This window comes from Poecilia formosa, unplaced genomic scaffold, assembly GCF_000485575.1.
Source record: "Poecilia formosa unplaced genomic scaffold, Poecilia_formosa-5.1.2 Scaffold105, whole genome shotgun sequence".
In the NCBI taxonomy this organism is placed as follows: domain Eukaryota; kingdom Metazoa; phylum Chordata; class Actinopteri; order Cyprinodontiformes; family Poeciliidae; genus Poecilia; species Poecilia formosa.
The window spans coordinates 6,098-30,378 of NW_006800044.1; the positions used below are offsets into that span (position 1 = coordinate 6,098).

Here is a 24,281-nt window from a genome sequence, read left to right on the forward strand (position 1 = left end):
AAAACCGCAGTTATGCCAAAGCCTCCGTCAGAGCAGGAAGAGTAACAGAGCTGCAAAATGAAGTGGTCTCTGGTTTCACTGCTTCTCTTGATCTCAATACTGAAGGACACATTGGGCGAGAGGTAAATGAAATTATAATTATCTATTTTCATGCAATATTATTATGCAAATTGTTGTTCACAATTAATCTGAACAATAATTCCATAATAGCCGTTCCATGTAACTTTTTGTCTGTGAAATATTGCCTAAATACTATTATTTTTAAAAATGCATAAATATGTTGCACTACAATTGTTTGTCAGCATGCATTGAATGCAGGCAACGCAAAAGGATGCTATTAAAGGATACAACAAAAACTAAACCTCATCAATTTGTGCACAGATTCTTCATCTCAGCCCCCAGTGTCTTTCATGTGGGTGTCAAAGAGAAAGTGCTTGTCCAGATGGGAGGTAAATACCTCAACAAACATGTGAGTGTGTACCTGGAAGACCAAGGGATGCTTATGTCTGAAAAGAAAAAGACACGATGTACAACAGAGGAGGACATGAACATTGTTGAGCTAATGGTATGAACATTTATTTACATTCAAAAAATGTATTCTGGAAGAAAAATAATTTTATTTACCAAGCTTGTTTTCTTTGGATATGTATAGATAGACAGAGAGACATGGCAACAAAGCAAGAGGCGAACTTCAGAGAGACCATACCTTGATCTTGTAGCAGAGGTCAGCGATGACCGTGCAAGGAAAATAACAAAGGTCCTGGTGTCAAACCACAGGGGATATATCTTCATACAAACTGACCAGCCAATGTACAACCCAACACAGAAAGGTAAAAAAAAAATAACTTTGAAAAAACATCAACAACATAGTAGAGTCAAGAAGTTCAGCATTTCTTATTTTCTATTTTATTTTCAGTGAACTACAGGATTTTCACTCTTAATCACATGTTTAGACCACATGAAGGAACTGTCTGCATATCAGTGTTTGTGAGTAGATGTCTTTGACCCTCAAAACTCAAAACAAAACATATTTTGTACTAAAAATGTATGCACTTTGCTTGGAACAGAATGCTGCCGGAAACAAAATAATGAACACCCTGAAGAGAGCAGAGGGGATTCTCAAAGGCAGTTTCCCAATACCGAGTGTCTCTGAGTATGTTTAAAGAGACTTACAATAAACTGTGAAACATGCATTGACATGGAAACAGAATCAACTGAAGTAATTAGAAGATTCTTTCTGTAGATCGGGCACGTTCAAGATCACGGCACACTATGAGGATGATGAAGCAAAGGCTGCTGTACGAGAGTTCAAAGTTCAAAAGTTTGGTAAGACAAATCTTATCACAAAATGTATCTCAGAGTAATTCACAAACATATTTTTGTTATATTTAAAAAATTCAACATGATATAAAATGATTAAAAAAAAAAAAAAAACCTTTTGAAACGTCACATTGTTTGGTCCTTTTTACAGTTTTACCGAGCTTTGAAGTGAGCATTGAAACAGAACGACGTTACATTTTGTTGAATGACCAAGAGTTTAACTTCACCATTTCAGTGATGTAAGTGTCAATTATTGTAAATTTGCTCCTGCAGAAGGTTATCTTTTGAAATCAAATGGTCTTTGTCAATAATATTATGACCACCACACTCAGGATCTGACCTTTCACCCACACTTCACCCTTCGGACCAAGCATTTTCTAAAGTTCTCCAACAAAACTTGATTGAGCTCAAATGATTTTTTTTTTTTTTTTTTATCCCACTGATGATTTTTTTCTGACTCTGCAGGGTTATGATCAGAAACTGTAAGAATGAATGTAAATACAAATCACAATGACACTTAAGGAGCATTTTATTCTATTCTAGTCAGAAACTCTTGAAATAAGCTATCAGTAGATCATTAAAGATAAGTTAAAAAATAAATGATTATTTTGTTTGAATGCATGTGAATCTGATTCTTATTTGTGGAGTATTGTGTGAAACATCTAATTAGAAGAGGCTGTTTTCAGTCTTTGAGATACTTTTATCAATAAATGTAGTTTAAAATGGAATTATTTTATATGTTTTCAGCTGTACAGTCTCCTTTGAGAGGAGGAGTCACAGATGGACTGACTGACTGACTGTTGCTATTGTCATCCAACAGCAAATCTAATTGACAAGTGGAGACAATAAACTTTTTGGCCTAACCATATCCTAGGCATTTAAAACATATCTAATACAAATACAAATTATGCAGACTTTCTGTGCTCTGTTTTCTAGGTATTCATATGGTGAAAGAGTCAAAGGTGCTTTCCACTGCCAGTTTGGTTTCGTGAAAAAAGGTCAAAAAGCACCTCACATCATCAGTGGCCTGGAAAAGACTGGTTCGGTGAGGAAAATACTTTCTATTTACAGTTTCTGCTTTTGCACGTTCGAGATTTGAAAACAATAAAAATTGATTTCACAGATTACAGATGGAAGAGGAAGTGCTACTCTTCAGCTAAAAGACATTGATTGGACACAGCTGAACCAAACCCTCGCTGACTTGCAGAGCAGTGGATCTCAGCTTTACGTGGGAGTATTTGTCACCAACATTCAAAGTAAACACACCCTCAGTGTCCTACATCCAGCACCTTTTACACTCAGTTCCAAAAGTCTTGTCAATCCTGTTGACATGTAACTAAAGAATGCGTGTGGAGATTATAATTACCAAGCGGAAAAGTGTTTGGTAATTATAACACTAATATCCGTTCAGCTTAAGTTGACCAAGCTCATTTATTGTGCTTGTTATTTTAAAGATACTTTATCATCCATTAGTGCAACCAGTGACTCGAATACATTGGATGAATATTATTTGTCCAATAAAAACAAGTAATAGGAAATAAAAATAAGATGTCAGAATGGCTTAGAAAATATCACAGTGAAATTGAAGGAAAAAAATATGTTAGCAAAGTAACTTTTAAAATAAACTTTTATTACCACAAAGGCAGAGTAAAATATGCATCTTCCAATTTTACATACGAATTATCAGGTTATAACAATGTTTAAATCTAATCACAAGTGCAAGATAAATATCAGATTCAACACTGAAAAAGCTTTTTTAAAATTAGATACACTATATGGTGTTTTTATAGGTTTTAACACAGAAAGCAAAGGCTGCGTTCCTAATTCCAGTGAAGTTGGGACGCCGTGTAAAACATAAAAATAAGGATACAATGATTCGCAAATCCTTTCCAACCTATATTCAATTGAGTACACTACAAAGACAATATATTTAATGTTCAAACATATAAACATTGTGTTTGTGACGTAGGATGTGTTGTGCTTTTTAATGTACTCTAGGTTAAATTATTAGAGTAGCTGGAGGGAGTATTTTATTTTTATTAAGACTTTACATTTTGTTATTAAACTATGAATCTTTTTGAGTATTTTTTCTGATACTTGTTGACATATTGAATATCAGTGTGTACATACGTGCAGAAAAAAGTGACGTTACTGTGTGAATTTACTTATTTAGATGGTGAAGTACAAGAGGAACAACTTTACCTTCCCATCGTTCCTCATAAATACAGCATAGACCTGTCTCGAACGCGGTCATATTATGTTCCTCGATATCCTATTGAAGTGGTGGTAAGTTGGAGAGAGACAAAAGTTTAACATTTTAATTACAATACAACATGCCATTCCCCTTATGATTATTCTATTTTTATCCATTTGTTTCTTTATGGTCATTCTGCACCCCTTTTCTTTTTATAGGCGGTTGTTCGACACCCCGACGGCACCCCTGCGGTTGGTGTGCCAGTAACTATTTCCATAGCAAACCATCAGGCTTCAGACGTCACTAATGAGTATGGGGGAGCGTATTCTGCCTTTAATTTTAATCCTACCTCTCCAGTTAGAGTTGATGTAAGCATTTACAAACTCAGTTACAAGAATTACCATTTATTCTCATCATGTTGCTGCTCATTAAGCCTCTGTCTCTTACAGGTCTCTGCAGGTGGTCTTCAAATGAGCCAAATTATTAAACCTGCTTCATCACCAACAGAAAGTTATCTTTACATATCACTTACCAACAAGGTTTACCATGTGGGTGAAGAACTATCTCTAACATTTTTAACACCAACTGTACCAAACCATCGTGGATACATTTATTACATGGTGAGAAAATTAGACTTTGACATGTAGCATGTATAAAAAGAAAAAATAATCATTTTTCTCAGTGTCTGACATGTTTGATAATTTATCATTTAATTGCATGTGTTGCAGGTTTTGAGCCGTGGGATGATAATAACTAAAGGTTCACTTCTCCATGGTACGCGCACTGTAGGCCGTGTGGTGATAACGGCTGACATGGTTCCATCTTTCCGTCTGATTGGTTACTATCATGGCAACAATGGTGACATCATTGCCGACTCTGTGTGGGTCGATGTCAGGGATGAATGCGAGATAAAAGTCGCAGTGAGTACACAGAACGGTTAAGAGGCCAGAGAGACAGATAGCAAACAGAACATTAACCCAGTTTATGCCATTTCAGGACATTTGATGATTTCTATACAATAAACTTACATTATTTGTGAGAAATGTTTGACAAGTAATTGTTAGAAGTTCATAAACTGAAGACTTGAGTTTTTGTGAAGTATATATGATTTATAAGTTTGCATGTAAAGTTTGATAAAACAAACAATATTTCTACTTCCCCTTAGGTTCAACATGACAGACAGCCTGTACCAGGGAGACAAACTAAACTGAACATAGATTTACATGGCCAGACAGCTAAAGTGGCTTTGCTAGCCGTGGATAAGGCATTCTATGGTCTCAAAGCTGATAATAAATTGACAGCCAAACAGGTAATACACACTGCAGGCAAGTTTTTTTTATATATAAATTATTGGAATTCTTAGAAATAGAAATTCAAATACCTTTTTTTTTTTACTTTTGCAGATGTTTTCTACCATGGCATCATATGACCTTGGCTGTAAATATACTGGAGGCTCTAACCCAGCAGAAGTGCTCATTGATGCTGGCCTTTCTTTTACTTCTCAGACCAAATCAGCATGGAGGCAAGGTAAGAAAGTAAATAAATCCTATCGAAGTGACATTTTGTATGTTCTTAATTGCAATCTACGCTTGTGGCTTTATATAGGCCTTCTATTGAGTTTCAAAACTTGCTCTTTTATCAATCCTTGCTATATATAGTTTATGGAATTTGACTTGAGACATTCAGTTTAAAAAACGAAATTGTTTTTTGCTGATTGTGTCTCAAACTTCTGTTAAGAGAATCTGGCCTGAGCACAAATAAGTTTGAAAGAACTGTCAAAAATCGAAAGTCCTGCATATTAGATTCTGGCTGGTTTAGAGACCATCAGATTCTGATGTCAAACAGAATTGTTCTTTCTCTGTACTCTCAATTGAGATTTAGACTTCTCTTTAATTTATTTAATATATTTTGTTCGAATATATTATAATAAAGTATGATGAACAGTGATTTAAACATTTGTTGCTGTTTCAAATCCAATATGCAGGTTTTAATCCTGAATATATATTTATGCTTTTACTTCTTATCAAAAATGTATATATTTATGTTTTTAATTCTTATCAAAAATATATATTTCTTCTTTTATTTCTTATTGTGGCGGAAATATATTTCTTTTTTTAAATATATTTCTTCTTTTATTTATATATTTCTTCTTTTATTTTTTTATTATGTCGGATATGCATTTATTCTTGTATTTATATATTTATTATTTTATTTATATATTTATTCTTTTATTTCTTATTATGTCGGGTTTAGTCCTCCATAGTAGAGTCGTGCGCTGACGTCAAAGCAAATCAACAGTTGTTTACATACAGTACCTTGCGGACCACTAGGGGGCGCCCGTGAACCACCAGTGGTCCAGGGACTACAGTTTGAGAAACAAAGACTAAGAACTGTAAAAAAAAAACCCAGCTTCTTTGAAAGGAATTTAGCACATATATGTGCTAACTACAAAAATATACATATTTTGGTCCGCACTTTACTGCGATTGTTGTGTCAACATTGGACAGAAGTTCATTTTAAATAGACTTATCACCTTGGGTGTGAAAACACCGAAAGGTGGTAGAGATCTGGTTTGGTACATTCAAACCTTGCACCTCCCATTTGCTTCTGTTTTGGGAAATTCTAATATTTATTTTTACTAAATAAAGATGTAACATGACTTTTCATTCAGACTTTGTATATTGATAATATTTTAACAATATTTTTGTGCAGCTTTTGACTGTGGATCACAAAATGTGAGATCAAGGCGAGCTGTGGACCTTAATGAAGAAAAGAGGAAAATGGGTAAAATTTCAGGCCAAACCTTTGTGCTTTGATAATATTATGATAAATGTTGTAACAATACTAAATACAAAATATATATTATTTTCTTTCCCAGCATTAGAGTTTGAAGATGCTGAGCTGAAAATCTGTTGTACACATGCATTTTCTCACATTCCTATGAATGAAAATACATGTGAGACCAGATCGCGGCGGGTCCTTCTAGTGAAAAAAAATCAGATGTGTGCAGCTGCTTTCTTAAAGTGCTGCCTTGCAGCTGAGAAGCTGAGGAAGAAAAAGATGCGAGAGGATCTTCAGATTGGACTTGGAAGGAGTAAGATGACACCCTGTTTTGAATTAAAGGAAGTGACATTTCCCAAATATAATTTAGAAGCTTGTTACAAATATTGCACTTTTGTTCTTGCCTTTAGCTGCAACAACAGATGACATTGAAGAGTTCTTTTTGGACACTGCTAATCAGTATATTAGACAATTTTTTCCCCCAAGCTTTGAATTCAGAGAGTTTTTGGTAACTGGAAAAAAAAGGTAAGACGGCATAATACTGGATTGTATATATAATAGTTTATCACATCCACTGTTGCAATCTACTGCAATTTAAAATCCCAAAATGATAAGTTCAGGTTCACTTTGTCCAGTACAAGCTAAGTAGATGTCCTTATATCAGTGGTATTATTTACCTGTCATAAACATTTATAAAACATTTTTAAAAACTACTGTTAAAAATGTGTTTTAAAGTATATGTTGCTGAACATGTTTCAGTCACACGTTGACACTCCCTGACTCTATCACCACGTGGGAAATTCAAGTAGTCACTTTATCTTCAGAAACAGGTAAGAGAGCAGACTGTAAAAAGAAGACTTTCTTTCAGAATAGCTTTTAAATATTTGCCAAACAAACTCATATCCTTGCTTTATTCATTTCAGGCCTGTGTGTTGTCAAGCCACATGAGCTCAGGGCTTTCAAAGAGTCATTTGTGACTCTGAGGCTGCCCTACTCAGTGAAAAGGTTTGAGCAACTGTCCATTTCACCTGTTATCTACAACTATGGTGAAAACGATTTACAGGTCAATAAGTTATATAGAATAATTGTTTCGGAAAACTGTTTACTCAAAATGTTTAGAAGGAAATTGACATTGCTCTACTTTTACACATGCATTTGTACAGGCTGCAGTACATATGGAACAAACTGAAGGCCTCTGCTCGCCTGCTTCCGCCACCACCACCTCCTTCACTGAAATCACTGTAAAGAACCACTCTTCTCAGTTTGTTTCCTTTTCAGTTGTCCCCATGGTAACTGGTCCTATACCAATTAAAATACGTCTGTATGACATTGGAAGGGAGAATGGAATCGATGCATTGGAGAAAAACTTAAACGTAAAGGTAAGAGGTTAAGAGTTCTGCTAAATAATGATTTCCAGTATCACATAGTAATCGGTTTCTCTGCTTAATTTTGTTGAAGACTGAGGGATTAGTGCAGAGAGACGAAAAAACAGAAGTATTTTATTTAGATGGTGAGTTTTGGTTATTTCTTAGCGATTCTTGCTTGGTTGTAAAAGTTTTCGTTTTTAAGCACACGTCGTTGTCATAATAGGGCGGAGTTCACGGACTATATATTTTGATGGAGCTGTGCCAGACAACACAGTCCCCGACTCCAACTCCAATATATTTGTTTCAATGGAAGGTGGGTTGCAGTTGGGCTCAGACATACAGCTCAGCTCAGAAATGATATGCATCTAAATCTTTCACCGCTCTCATCAACAGGGAATGGATTTGGGGAATCACATGCTAAGAATCTTCTTTCTCCAGAAATAGTTTCAAGGCTCATCGTACTACCCATTGGGTGCCTTGAACAGACAATGGTGAGACTAGCACCAACAACTTTAGCCATCCGCTACCTTGACTTGAGTGACCAGTGGTTTGACCTGAAGGCTGGGGCCCGAGATGATGCCTTTGATAAAATTGAACATGGTAGGAAAACAACACACAGCTATTTACCTAGTATCACTGTTTGTGATGAACCTGCAGAAATCAATGTACGAATGAAGTTATTTTCTTGTAGAAACCTCCTAATTTATAGGGATGAGGAGATCTGTTACACTTAAATAGTATACCCTCTAGTTTTTTGAAGAGTGGCTAAAGTAATACCTTGGGTTTATTTTATTGTTATTTCAGGAAAAAATGAAGTCATGGATTTAATATTAAATGACCATAGACAATCTACCTTTAAACTGGTTAGATTTAATGACTAATACTTTACTTCCCTTTGTTTCATAGTAATTGTTAGACTGCTCTTTTGGGTGGAAACAGTAATGTAATTTAAATGTATTTAAATTACTATATATATATATATATATATATATATATATACATATATTTATGAACAAATCATAAATATGTTTGTTCATTGATGTCAAGAAAAACTTTGAGACATTCACAGAACTGCTGCGTTTATTCTGAGATGAAAATTGACACAGGTGGAGTCTGTTTATTAACTTCTGAAAATAATTTGTTGTGCTGAATTTTCTTTAAAGGGTATCATAGTATATAGAACTGAATACCCAAACTTGGATGAAAATAATGCATAAACTTATAAAAACTTTGTGATACCTTATTGTTTTTAACAATGAAATACACTGAGGTGTTTGGCTTTAACATGAGAAAATGAGGAAAAGTTTGAACAGCATGAGCACTTTTGCAGTAGACTGTGTGTATGGATCCCTAGTAAAATACTACTTAAACATCAAACCTTTAATTTCAGTCACATTTGTCAAATTCTAATAACAATCTCAAAGTTCTGATTTTGGAATTATGCAATATAACATTTGTAAAATGTCTTCTAACTAGGAAGGACCAGGATATTTATTTGAATTAAAAAGTTTTACTTGAAAATATTACTGTGAAGCTTTTTTAAAAAAAAAAAAAAAAATTATATAATGTTCTTGGTTGAAGCTATCACCACATGTGATAGCTTCACATGTGCTGTATATGTGCACATCTTTGCACATATAAAGCAAAGATGTGTTAAAATAAATGTATCTAAATTGCAGGGTGTAATTTTACTACAAAAGTTGACTATTATCTTCTCACAGTAATAATGGGAGATTTTGTGCTTCCCTTATTATTCCTAAGTGCTTATCCAACCTTATGTGTCATAATTCTACTAATTTTAATTCTCATTTTAGTTGTTACACTGACTGTCAAAGTAATTTTCTCGTAGAAACCTCCTATTGCTTAAGGATAAGGAGACCTGCTACACTTAAATAGTATACCTTTAGAGTGGCTAAGGCAAGAGGACTTGGTGTTATCTTATTTTTGCATTTCAAAAAAACATGAAGTCATGGATTAACTGTTAAATGATCATAGACCATCTACCTTTAGCTGGTTTGGTCTAAAGAAAATAGTATTATGTTTATATTTATCTCATAGTAATTGTTAGGTTGCCACTTTGGGTGGTAACATTGATTTCAATAAAAACAAAAAATAAATAAATAAAAATCTTAGCATGATTGTCCCTTCTGTGTTAATGTATCTAGAATTTCTGGTCAAAATTCCAGAAATTCTGATTGAATAGAAAATACTGGTGTGGAATCACAGTTTATTTTAATATTTTTTTCCCATCTTTATGAGGGTTGCCAGTAAACATGATGGGTTCAGTGGCATTGCATTACTTACTTATGTGCTACTTATGTGGTCAATTCATTTTCAGGCTATGTAAAACTTCTATCATATAAGAGCCGTGATGGATCTTTTCAAGGATTTTATACTGTGAAATCAACTAACTGGTGAGTCATTTCCATGTGCATGGAAATTACCTATTTTTATAATAAATAATTCCCTAACTTTTTTCACTTTGAGTGTAATATTTATCCTGTAAATTCAACTGAAAAATATTTTGCAGTGAAAAATTAGTAAATTAATGATGGAAAGCAAAACAACAAGTTGTAAAGCATTCATACACATTCTTTAACTACAGATACATCCAGTAAATTAGAATATCACTGAAAAACTACACTGAAAGAAAAAAGCTGTTCAGTTTACTTAATTTTATTGTGTACATCCGTCCCACACAATGCAAATAAGTAGAACAGACATATTTTNGTTATTAAGTAAATTGTTCTTTATTCAATTGTGTAAATACAAGAAAGATGACTGAATTGTGTAGTATTAACTTATTTTGTTTGTGCAAATTCAAAAACCCCTCAATTCTCATTTTTTCAGTGTAGGTAAGACAGTCTTATGCACACTCCTTCATAAACATGACATAACACCTATCATGAACATGATGACGTCTTCGTGAATGTTTCTGACTGTAATCATTGAGTGTCATTCAGAAAATAATGACACTTTTAATAGAAAGTTGACATTGTTTATGTCTTTGGCATGACAACTTGACATTAACCAAGAATTATATTTCATAAATATGTCATAATAGGTTTTAAGAATCAAACTTAAATGTCAGTATCTCCGTGCATTATTACATTACCCTCTCATTTGTTGTTAGCCTTAACTGTGACTGTCATGAAATCATTATAAGTGAGTCATTAATATTTTACCTTACCTCATGCAAAGTGGAACATATTGGACCAGTTATAAAGATGTCACATAAGTGTTATCACACTGTCAAATGCTTTAATAACAGAGTCCTTCATATTTCCCCTTACCACAAGTAGCTAGAGTTAGAAATATGTCATTAAGTGTTATTGCACTATTATTAATATTGTTATTCTTCCTCAAATTGTATAAATTGGAACACATTATAACTACCAGCATACGCTTAGAACAAACACTTAATACTTTGTTTGAGGAAGAACAAACAATCCTTTGTCTCATTCCAGAGGGTTTAACTTTGGGTTCAGCATATTGTACTTAAGAAATATTAATAATAAAAAAAAAACCTAAAACAGAATTACTTATTCTTTAACTTTATAAAAACAGGTTGTTCCTAGGGCCAATCCAGACCGGCCTGGCTTCAAGGCCAGACTGAGCATTTTTGAATTAGAACTTCCAGCCCAGTTACGCACCGCTCCCTGGAGCCCTGAGAGTTGTGGTTCCAATAAGGCTTGTCAGACAGGGGCTGGTTTGGAGTCAGCCACTGATTGGTGCATTGGCTGCAGGGAGGAGTCGTAATCCAGATCTCTAGGTCAGAGGAGCGTTTATTTTATGTTTAGACTTTCTCAATGTCTGTCATTTTAACTTGAGGCATCAAAAAATTCTCGACTTAATCTATTCTTGCCTCTAGGTTCTTAAGTAATAATAATGACAAATTCAATTGACTTTTATTTTCTTTTGGCTAAGATAATATTCAATAAGCTCAACAGAGGATCCACATTATGCCATCAGATCAAGCAGATAAGTATATGTAACCTTTTTCCTGCAGTGTGAAAAAACATATGACTGTGGTCCCACTAACTGCATATAAACAATAAAATTAAAAGATTGCACCTAAATTATGAGCTATTCATCTGCAGTAGCCTGAATATTTAGAATCTTGCAACTTCCTGGTCTGCATTGTCTGTACACAATCAGACATCAGGCATTTGAAGTTGATCTGGAGGATGAATCTGGACTCTGCGGTAGACTGAGATTACAAGTGCTGTTTCACCCGTAGTGTTTGTAATCGTTTAAAAACCTAATCAGTTAACATTATTTTCATTTCTAAGGGTAAATGAAAATAATGGTAAATAATGATGCCCGCAACATTTGTCTGTCAGTTATTTTTACAGGATAAATATCACATTAATATGATATGTTTGAGGTTATTTATCAGAGAATCAGTTGTTTTGGTCATAAAAACCTAGAATTTTAACAAAGGTCTTTGAACTTTTAAGACCCACTTCTTACTCTTTTTTGTATTTGTTTTTCCTAAGGGGGTCTGCTCTTGTTGTCAAAGTTCTGTCACTGGTGGCAGAGCGTCAGACAGATGGTCATGGAGAGCGGGGTCGAGTGCTCAAAGTTGTACCAGAAGAAGAAATTCGCCNAAAAATAGTAATTTAAATACATTTAAATTACATTACTATAGAGGACCCGAGCTCAGAGGATGAAAGAGACCACCCGCGGAGGGTGAGAAGGGAATTTATTTTTTTGAGCAGTATATATACATATACATAATCTTAGCATTATTGCCCCCTCGGTATAAACATATCTAGGATAAAGGTTGGTCAAGAGACCAGAGATTGTGATTAAAATGAAAATAATGGAGTGAAATCATAGTTTAGTTTAAGATTTATTTATTTTTTCCCATCTTTATGAGGCTTGCCAGTAAACATTATGTGTTCAATGACATTGCTTTTCTTACTTCTTAAATGGTTCAATCATTTTCAGGCTATCTGCACATTTTAACAAAGAAGAACCCTGATGGATCCTATGGATCATTTACGTCTGTGGCTTTAAGTAACTGGTGAGTAACTACTCTAGATCAATTCCATGAGTATGGAAGTTACTTATTTTCATGATAATTTCCAAACCTTTTTCACCTTGGGTGTAATATTTATCCTGTGTCTTTAACTGAAAAACAGTTTGTAGGGGAAAATTTATGAATCACACCTGTCAACAACAAACAAATGTTTAACACTTAAACCTTTGTTTGTTGTTGACAGGTGTGATCCTCTCTGCAACCAGACAAAATACACAAACAAAAAACATAAATAAAAACAAGACTTGTTGTTTCAGGGTGTTGCGACCCGTCTAGGGGGGGCCAGGTCGCAACATGAAGGATCCATCCTCCTCCGATCTCAACAACCGACACACACAAAGTTGAACAGTTGATAATTATTATTTATTTTTAAAAAGATGTATTTGACAAAGGTGTTACCACTGGAGTACTTGGCTTCAGAGTGAGCTATCGCCGAAAACAACAAACAAAAGGAAACTAAATAGTAACAGAAACTTACCTAATCGAACGCAAATAAACCAAAGGACTAAAACTTACTGTCCTAACTAAGAAAAACATGAGAAAACTGAGGAAACATAAACGGCAGCTCACTCCTACACTCCAGAACTCAAACACAGATGACCAAAGGAAAGGGTGTGGCCGGTGGAGATAGGTCGAGGATGGAACACAGGAAGTCCGCTTCAGCAGCTTTTATGTCCGTCACCTCCGGAAAGCAGCCAATAGGACATCTCCGTCATCTTCTTTGAACCAATCAGCGACAGGCACCTGCACACTCATCATTTATAATTAACTTTACTCCTGTCAGTCGTAACACAGGGAATTTTCTATCTTCATCCTTCCATCCTTTCTTTTGGGAGAAACATGTTTTTACAATGTTTTACTTTTTAACCAGTAATTTAGGATATATGACACAAGAACAACTCAATGCAGAAAGTCAAACAGAAAAATTTCCCAAAAATTCAAAAAACAAAGGGTTGATAAATTAAAAAGTGAACAGCCCTTAATTGGTGTGTATCAACTGTTACAAATTGTGTGTATATCATCATCAATTACCTAACCCATCATCAATTGTTTAGATTTGATGATGATATACACACAATTCCTGTTATAATTCCTTGTTCATGATGAGTCATTTCCTCATGAAAACATGTTTGACAACCTCGGATCTCCATGGCAACCATTTGGTTGTGCTTCAATGCTTCCTCATGCAACGCGCCACCCATTCATACAAAGCTCCGTCTTGGAGCAGCAATTCTCTGCTGAGCACCCCTCCCTTGCGCCTCCCCATCAGACTAAATATTAGTTTGTCAAACCTGGGTCCATTACATGCATCTGACCTACTAGGCCATGAGCTCAGTTATAAAATACCAGGCCTTGCCAGTAGGGGGCCCTTTACTAATGAAACTGAATTATAAACACCAAATAATGTGGAAAAACATTGCACAAATCAGGACATGAAATAAAGGCAAGTATTTCTATGGATGTTTCTATGGATTTCATTCCACAGATATGTTGCATTTTATGAATGAAATGTACACGTCGATCAAGGTTTTTATTGTTTGGCAAGAGCACCTTTGGTTATTTCTTCTTTTTGCAAATGTATGTCCCCAAACAGAAAGAACCCTTGTAACATATTAAACAAATGTATGTCCAAATTTCAATACACAAATAGACTTTAAAAGTTACAAACATAACTATTTTAGGCAATTTATGAAATAGATACTCACCATTTATCTGAGTGTCATGAAGCCCAATAAGTTGTCTTCAACCATTTATGTAAGTTATAATTCCTGCAAGCTAGCAGAAACAAAGCTGTAAATGTGTACACTTTTCATGCAGGCAAACAATTTAAGACAAATTTATGGTGCATTTCTCAAGTCATTGTTGGCATTTACCAAACAGTATGTGCATTTCTCAAAATAATTTGTAGAAACAGCAAAAAATAGCATTTGTTTGCTTGAAAAATCCTTAGTTCAGCTCTCAAAATTCTGTGAGTTAACATATCAGTGACTCAAAATAAGTTATAGTTTCTCTATGTATAGATAATACAGTCAAATTGATTAGTCATGGGAAGAGACTACAAAATTCACATTTACATTTTTGCTGTAATTTATTGATGGACCATGCCATGGTGATTCAGAAAGAAAAAGACAAATGGAGAGTACCAAAAAAAAGTAGAAAAGGAACCATAAGACAATCTCCAGTAACACTTTATTTGAAGGGGGGTGAATAAGACTGTCATGACACTGTCATAAACATGACATAACACCTGTCATGAACATGAATAAGCCTTCATGAATATTTATGACTGTTGTCATAAAGTGTCATTCGGTAAATTATGATACTTTTAATACAAAGTTGACATTATTCAAAATGTCTTTATGACAACTTGACATTAACCAAGAAATCATTACTGATATAAATTTGTTATAAAAGTATTATTGATTGCACTTTAAAAATTAGGTAACTTTATGTTATTAAAGGTAAAGTTCAAACAGTAATTTTCTCTGATTAGTACTGTTAAGTTTAGGGTAATTAACTGCTGGCAATATTACAGTATTTTTCTATGAATTTTACAATTATATTTTTACAATATATTTCTGTATTTTCTACATTTCATGACTGTCAAAATTACTTAGGATATATGTTTATTGAGTTATGATAATTCCACATATTTTCTACGATAGTTTAATGCTTTGGATATTACAGTCAGTAACTGTTGGTATTTTACCATTTTTTACCATAGAATTACGGATTTTTTTTTTTTTTTTNTTTTTTTTTTTTTTTGCAGTGTCGACTTACTGTAATTCCTTGTATTTTCTACGGTAACAAAATGTTTTGGATATCACGGTCAGTAACCGTTGGTATTTCACAATTTTCTTACCGTAAATTTACTGACTTTTTTTTACAGTGTGGTCTTCGTTGCTTTTGCCACTCCCATGCCCTGGCTCTCTGTCTTTTCCTTTGTTAAGTTCCTGTTAATGCTTCTTCACCCATCACTGTCTCTACACTCTTAAAAAGTGTATTTGGGCTGTAGTTCATGTTATGGACTTATTTACATTAATCTCACATTTCTTTTGGTTTAGTAATGACAACTTACAAGTTTTTTTTTAACTTGAGGAAACTTTTTACTTTGACTTTACTTGAAACAATAAAGTTCAATGTTGCATTTATATACATCTGACGTCGTGACACAAGCTTCACGAGGGACAGATCCTCTACCAACCAGCATGCTGTGGTGGTGCAGGGCTAAAGGACAACCCAAATAAGGAGGCCCTAGTCCTTGACGTGGCCGTCACAGGTTTGACTCCAGGCCTAAAGATCTTTGCTTCATGTTTTCCCCTTCTTTAATTACTCGCTTCCTGAAAGGCTGCCTGACCCAAAAAAGAAGATCCTTTCTTAGTTTGGTTCTTTATTTGAAGAAAACTAAATGTTTTGAGTAAGACTGACTTCAATTTGTCAAGTTAAACCAACTTATTAAGTTAAGTTGGCTAAACTTAATTGAATTACTTGTTACTAATTGAATTCAATTAAGTTGGTTCAACTATTTTTCTTTTTTCAATGTATAAGACATGCATCTTGGGCCCAATTATCTCCAAAAATGATGACACCCCAACATATCTGCCTTTCAGTTATTTTTACAATGTAAATGCGATATGTTTGAGGTTATTTATCAGTGTTTTTTTGGTCTTTAAAACCTAGAATATTACCAAAAGTCTGTAAAGTTTTAAAAACCAATTCGTACTCATTTTTGCGTCTCATTTTCCTAAGGGTGACTGCGCTTGTTGTAAAAATTCTATCACTGGTGGCAGAGCGTCAAACAGATGGTCATGGAGAGCGGGGTCGAGTGCTCAAAGTTGTACCAGAAGAAGAAATTCGCCACCCTGTCAGATACTTGATGTCAGTACAGCAGAGNGGTTTGACGCTCTCACACGAAGCAGAAGAGACCTTGAAAATGATGTAAATTCAGACAGCATTGTTACTTACACTGTCTGTGTCAGGTTAGTTGATCATCCACTGTAGACACGGTACTGTGAAAAGTATTTTTACAGATTTCTATTTTTGCAGATCATCAAGCATTTTCAGAAAAAAGATATCCCGAGTGAATACAAAAAGCAGTTTTCAAATGATGATTTAGTTCACCAGGGGGAAAAAGCTATTTAAACTAGCATCAATATCAAAGTAATTCCCACCCAAACCCTTGACTGCAACAACAGCAATTATCCCTTTGCAACTACTGCCATGAGTCTTTTACATCGACATGAAGGACATTTGAGCCAAGTTTTTGTGCATTTTTTTTTTTTAGGCCAGACAGCGTTTCAAACAGAAACAGCCACTTTACGGTACATTCTAAAACATCTAAACGGATTTAAATCTGGACTTTGACTATGCTGCTTAATTCACAAAATAATTTCACAAGAGTCTGGTTTTGCATCAAATGTGAGACATACCACTGTATTTTCTTTTGTCTTCAGCTGATTTGCACATTGGATACTATTTTGGCCAGGCACAGTGGTCCAGTTGGTCGCATTGTTGCATTTAAGCAAGAAAATTCTAGGTTGAAATCCCAGCAAATATTCTGCTAGGGGTCAGATATGTTTTCTCAGAACAAACACAGAAAATTTGAAGATTATTTTTTTATTGTTGTTTTTCTCCTCCTAGTTATAACCCAAACAGCCCTATGACTGGAATGGGCATTGCAGACATCACATTACTTAGTGGATTTGAAGTGAAAGTTGAAGACCTGGACAGGGTTTGTTGTTCTATTTCCTTTTCAACGCTCATTTAACAGTGTAAAGAGTAATTTCATACACATGTCTTAAGTAATTGTTTCCAGAAATGTTGCTCCAGTCTTTCTTCAAGGGATGTAAACCTCTAACTGTAAATGTAAAATGTGAACTATACACATCTGCAGGATGATAAATATTTTGAAAAACAATAAGGACAAAACTACCTGAGATTCTTTATTAACTTTCAATACATTTTAGTAATTAGGAGACATTGGAAACCAGTGACTTGGTTAATCTGCAGTTCAAATTCCCCCTATTTTTATTTTTTATTTTTATTATAAACTCAAACACAAGATTTTACAGATAAATATCAAATTGTGTATTCAATTTAATAAAGTTGAAACCAGTTACTGCCTCATAGAATCCTATTGTCGAATTATTTATTGTTCACATGTATTTAAGTTCTTATTTATTGCAGAGACCAAAAAAATCAATCCAGTAGTTACCCGTAATAAATGTTCTATTTTCTGAGAGTTGATTTTTTTTTGTTTCCATCTCAGCTTACAAAGCCCCCAGAGCAATACATTAGTCATTATGAGCTGTCATCTGGAAGATTGCTGATGTACTTCAATAAGGTACGGTTAAAATCAAGTTAAAATCAGGGTNGGTTTGACGCTCTCACACGAAGCAGAAGAGACCTTGAAAATGATGTAAATTCAGACAGCATTGTTACTTACACTGTCTGTGTCAGGTTAGTTGATAATCCATTGTAAACACGGTACTGTGAAAAGTATTTGACCTATTATAGGATTCTGTTTTTGCTTTCTTGTCCCACATAAATGTTCCAGATGAAGCAATTTCAGAAAAACAATAACCCTAGTAAATACAATAAGCAGTTTTCAAATGATGACTTCATTTATTAGAGAAAAAGCTATTCAAGACAGCTTCCACTTCAAAGTAATTGGCTTTTAAACCTTTGAAGGCCACAACAACAATTAAACCTTTGAATCAATTACCGATGTTGTCGATGTGAAAGAAATTTGGCCCAACTTTTTGTTCTAATTATTTTTAGACCATAGGAGGGTTTCAAACAATATAGCTTCCTTAGGGTACAAGACATAAAAATCAGAGGCAAATCTGGACTTTAACTATGCCTCTTGATCCAACAGATCATTTCACAAAAACCTTGACAGACGGTTGTAGGTCAGCAGCTGTTTTCACCTTGGTTGTAATTTTTGCCTGGCATAGCGGTGCACTCAGTAGCATTATTCACACAAAGGTCTCAAGTTCAAATTCCAGGTTGGCATCTTTCTGGGCAGAATTTTCATTTTTTCTGGCTTCCTCCCTAAATTGTCCATAGGTACGAGCATATCTCTCCGTGGCTGTTTGCCACCTCCAGTCCCGTTTATTTAGACAGGTTTTGTAAAAAAAATAAAATCAAAAAATAAAAAGAATATATATATATATATATTAATTTGGAAACATATAGTCATATGAACCAGAGGAACAAACATATGTAGTTCATATGGTTGTCTTGAATGATTGTAAATTTAGTTTGATTATGACATTTAAGTGTGACAGCAAAATAAAAAACTTAAATATTCTGCTTGGGGTCAAATATGTTTTCTCAGAACAATTCCCTTCTTAAAATACAGAATTAGCAATAGCAAAAGAAGAAAAGGTAAAGACACATAATTTGATTTTTTTTTTCTTCTCATAGTTATAACCCAAATAGCCCTCTCACTGGAATGGGCATTGCAGACATCACATTACTTAGTGGATTTGAGGTGAAAGTTGAAGACCTGGAAAGGGTTTGTTGTTCTACTTCCTCTTCAAAGCTCATTTGACAATGTAAAGGATCATTTTATATGCTACTCTGAAAGGCATGTCTTAATAATTGTTTCCAGAAATGTTGTGCCAGTCTTTCTTCAACGGATGTAAACTTCTTACTGTAAATGTAAAATGCTGAACTATACACATGTGTTGGATGATACATGTTTTGAAAAACAATAAGAATAAAACTACTGCCTTTTAATGTAATTTTTAAAGCAACTTTGCATTAAAAGTGTTATTATTTACCAAATAACACTTCATGACAACAGTCATAAACATTCATAACTACTCCTTTATGTTCATAACAGGTGTTATGTCATGTATCACAGTATCTTGGCAGTCTTATGCACACCCCTTCAAATAAAGTGTTATCGATAATACACAGAAATATCAAATTGTGTTCAGTGTAATAAAGTTCAAACCAGTCAGTATCTCATAGAAAACTACTATCCAATCATCTACTGCTCTCATGTATTTAAATTCTTATTTAATTTAGACCAAAACATTTTATCCAGTAGTTGCTCCTAATAAAGGTTTTGTCTCTTTTCTGAGAGTTTTTTTATTTTTATTTATTTATTTTTTTACATCTCAGCTTACAGCATCCCCAGAGCAATACATTAGTCATTATGAGCTGTCATCTGGAAGATTGCTGATGTACTTCAATAAGGTACGGTTAAAATCTAGTTAAAATCAGGGTATTTCGGATGTCCAGTAGTAACATGGGTTTTCTCTTTGTCTCCAGCTGTATGAAACCAGGGAATGTGTGAGCTTTACTGCTAATCAGATGGTGCCAATTGGCCTTTTGCAGCCTGCCCCAGCTGTCTTCTATGATTACTATGAACCTGGTAGTATATCCTTTTCCATTTTACATAATCTCTTAATGTCATACATGTTGAATTTACTTTTTTTTTCTTTGCAGATATAAAGTGCACCGTGTTCTACTCGCCTTCACGAAGAAGCAAGTTGGTCTCCACGTTGTGCTCAGAGGATGTTTGCCAGTGTGCAGAAAGTAGGCACTCACTTCAAAAATATGAACACATGCAGTATCTAACCATATTCATACCGATTCACCTTTTCCATGTTATACAAACACAACCATTATATAATTGAATTTACATGTAATTGACCAACATGCAGTACCACACAACTGTGTAATAGAAGGATCACTTTGATATGTTTTTGCTGCTCTGGCCCCTCAGGTTTGGGTGGAGATCCAACTCTTTTTGGGCTTGGGATATAATTTAATAACCTAAACCTGCTTTAAATCTTTCCACAACTTTCTCTTTGACCTGTCTGCTGTGTTCCTCAGCCTTTATGAGTCTGTTTTATTTGCTACTGTTCTCCAATGTTTCACAGAACAGATTATCTTACATACATGCAGATTTTCTTTATTCACACATTTGATGCCATTGGATGCATAGATCATTGGCATCAACAGGAATAATTAGAAATGCATAAAATCCCTTTTTCATTTTTTTCTAAAATAATGTGAAAATGAATTATCACTATTTTCAAACCTCAGTTTTTACCATTTTTTATTAACAAAATATTATTTCAGCACCTAAACGTGAATTGCAGAATCATAATCACTTCTGAACTGATATGAAAAAAGGCATCTTAAAATCAGACCTGGTGATTGTTATGTTTATGTGGGTATAAAGAGTGCTGGAATGAAGGAGTTCCTCTGTCTAATTGGTTTAACTGGACACTGTCGCCTGGACTTTCACTATAATTTCTGGTCAACCAACATGAAATAAAAATGATCAGGCAGCACATGTACTGATTCTTTAAGTCCACAAGCACTTTTTGTGCATCTGTGACCTGGGACAGGTTTTTAGCACCACATTTTGCCTGTTTTTCTGTTTTGCTCCATGAAGAAAGTACATGTATGTATCCTAGAATTTAAAAAAAAAGACATTTGGACCTATGTTACGTCTGATAAGCATGTTTCACTTATGGATTGCAAATGTCATTGTGTGCTTTTTTTAGGACCCTGTCATAAAGTACAAGAGACCTTCAAATCTAACCGATTCAAAAACATAAGGAAGAATACTCGTTTTGAATATGCATGCTTCTCCCCCCGAGTGGATTATGGTAAGTAGTCGCTACAAGAATTTACTATTCTGCAAGGATATTGTTGGCAAATAACTCTGAGGATTTGCTGCATTTTTTTCATTTTTTTATATCTACTGAGGGACACAATCCAATAAATAAAAAAACATCTAATATTAAATCATGTGCTACTTCAAATAAAACCGTGATAGGTATGTTTAATTAAAATATCTATTTTCCATAACAGACTATTCAGATTTGTATTTGTGTGTCTTTATACCAGCTTACATTTTAGAAGTCCAGGATATTTCTGTTAAGAGCAACTTTGAGCTGTACAGCACTAAAGTCGTCGACGTCCTCAAATATCGTAAGTGACCAACCAAAGCAACCAAGGGAGCAAGAAATAGAGGTTTTTAAATTCTTTTTGGGCTTTTTTATGGTTAGAAATATAATTTTCTTTGTTTACCAGATGGAGACCTGCGTGTGACAACCAACAGTGTTCGGGTGTTTGCCAAAAGGCTTCAGTGCAAAGGGCAGCTAGAATTAGGAAGACAGTATCTGATTATGGGCAAAGATGGTTCCACTAAAGACTTAACTGGAAAGTAAGTAACATAAGTTGTATTGATAAAAATACAGTTTTAAATACACTGACACTGTTTTTTTTTCTGTCTTCGTAGCATGCAGTATCTGTTGGAATCAAACACCTGGGTGGAAAAGAAACCGCTAGATACCGACTGCAAAAAATCCGCAAACACACGTACTTGTAATGAGTTCAATGAATTTATTGACGAGTACAAAACCGATGGCTGCAGACAGTAAATGTGACTCATGAATCTGTTAGCCTTTACTGCAATTTACACATTACAACTGATGGATAAATTACCTTCTGTAGCATAAAAAATATATCACAAACTTAAAAGTAATAATCACACTGAAAGTAAATGACTTGCTAGAGCGCCACTTTATTTTTTCCAGTTAATGCATTGTTTTTATTTCCTCATGTTGGAGTTACATGATATGTAGCTGAAATAAACATGACTTCTTGTTGGGGAAAAAAATGTGTTTGGCATTGCTTGTGCATTCCAAAACTTACTAAGACTTTATTCAAGAGAACTGTCCAAAATGTTTTAAAGAAGACAGAAACGGTTCTGGTCAAGTTCACAAGTTTAAAGTCAAAAGTACAGAATCTTTGCTGGCTGAAATTGGCAGCAAGAGGAAGTAATCAAGAACTGTCACCAGATTAAGGAGCCAGATGGACGAAAACCCACAGTGGTTTTCAAAAGAACTCAGTGAAGCTGAAGAATGAAGAATCTGCACTCCAAAACATTGACATTAATTTCAGTCTGAACAAGCCTGCTGGTTAAATTTAACGAAGGTTTTAAGATGAAATCTGCAATTGTTTTGAATATTTCTGGGCTCCATGGTGCTAAGGTGGCCATAATTGTGGCCTGACTTGAACTCTAGCGAAACTCTCCGCTACAAATTGAAAAAGGAGATTGCAGCATGCAAACCAAAGGATATTGATGATATGGAGGCCTCTGTCAATAAGGATTAGGCTAAAGGGGAATTCACATCAGTAGAGATTAGTTAAATCAGGGCATTAATTGGTGTATTTAACACAGATTATGCGTCTAATGTTCAGAAGTGCTGAACATAGACCATGGGAAATGATAGGATCATATTTATTACATTTGCAGCAGGTCATAACAATGAGTGGCTTCACTAAGTCATGAAGATATTTGGAATAAAGAAACTTTGAGATTACATTACACTTCCAAAGCCGCACTTTCTGTTAAATTTGGTTAAATCACTTATGAAAAGTTCACATGAGCTTTTTAAATTGTTCCTGTTGCTGAATAATATTGCATTTACACTTAGACTGAAACTTAACATTGAAACCAAAGTGTAGATTTGTTTTCCCACCTTTCTCCCAGAAACATGATTCAACTGGGTTTATCTTAGCCGTCCTGTGAAATACACTCATTTTTTATGTTATCTTTTGCTTTTACGGGCAGCTAAGGATCTGAGAGGTTTCTCTGTGCTCAATTCGCCCTCCTCTTCCTGCTTGACATCTGCAACCAGAGGGAAAAGGAGGTGGGAAGGAGTGGTTTGGGATTTTCTTTTTTTTTCTTTTCAGGTCTATTCAGTCACTCTTATTGGTCGGCCAGGGTTCGGATCAATCATACCCCTCATAACGACCAAAATTCCCCTTAAGAGAGAGTTTATGTCTCTTCTCGAATGTGGTCCAGCAGGAGACGTGATGCAGAAGGTTCTCAGTGCAATTACATAATTCAGAGCGAACAGGAGCGGGGAGGCCGTCGGTAAGGAGGCTGTGAACAAGCAAAGGCTTATGTGCCTATATTATTCTAATCTCAAGGAGCAGGTCCAATGTAAGCAACACGGGGGGACTGACCGTCACTTCAATCATAGCCTGTTCAATGGCCACACTGTTCCAGCCTCACTATTAGACATTTCATTAAAGTCAGATGAAGAAAGGGTAAATAAATATGCAGATTTCCCATATACTTTTGGTTACTGTCAGCAGCCAACATCATGATTCGAGAAAAGGAGCTTTTTGCCAAAGACTTCTCGGAATAATCAATGTATTATCAACAGTGAGAAGAGTACACTTATGTCCCTTGGTTGAAATAGTAAAGACTGAAAAAGCAAATGCAATTTTTTTTTCTTTTTGAAGGATTTCAACTTTCTATTTGACTGATTCATGAGTAGGCTGCAGCAGAGGAAAATTTGTGAAAGATGTCTTTAGGTTGGCTATTTCAATGAAACCTAAATTAAATGAACGCAGTTTTGATAAAGATGCTGATCTCACAAATTTCCCTCAGACAACATCTAGAGGTTTACATAACCAGGTGCATTTTCTCAGGTGTGCAAGTCCTGGTAGGTGTTGAAGTGAGGCTCAAAAGGCCAGGTCACGGTCAGCAGCTTGATGGTGGTCCATGATGCAGAGAGGTATAAGGTTG

At 34.8% G+C, this 24,281-nt stretch overlaps 1 protein-coding gene across 1 annotated transcript; it reads left to right on the forward strand.

The window, feature by feature from the left end:
* On the forward strand, nt 1–22,350 carry LOC103143179 (complement C4-like). The gene is made up of 39 exons (XM_007559617.2): nt 1–122; nt 382–565; nt 653–830; nt 917–987; nt 1,068–1,153; nt 1,244–1,326; nt 1,472–1,559; nt 2,257–2,365; nt 2,444–2,576; nt 3,494–3,606; nt 3,733–3,882; nt 3,964–4,134; nt 4,243–4,434; nt 4,680–4,823; nt 4,918–5,041; nt 6,227–6,298; nt 6,393–6,608; nt 6,706–6,820; nt 7,055–7,125; nt 7,219–7,358; nt 7,459–7,674; nt 7,754–7,805; nt 7,886–7,975; nt 8,056–8,262; nt 10,001–10,076; nt 12,162–12,279; nt 12,441–12,447; nt 12,616–12,691; nt 16,457–16,645; nt 17,348–17,438; nt 18,078–18,166; nt 19,136–19,226; nt 19,841–19,915; nt 19,991–20,093; nt 20,168–20,257; nt 21,238–21,342; nt 21,584–21,667; nt 21,770–21,902; nt 21,978–22,350. The coding sequence occupies exons 1-39, from the start codon at nt 58–60 to the stop codon at nt 22,117–22,119; spliced, it is 4,539 nt and encodes a 1,512-aa protein (XP_007559679.1). The 5' UTR covers nt 1–57; the 3' UTR covers nt 22,120–22,350.
* Nucleotides 22,351–24,281: the final 1,931 nt, after the last annotated feature.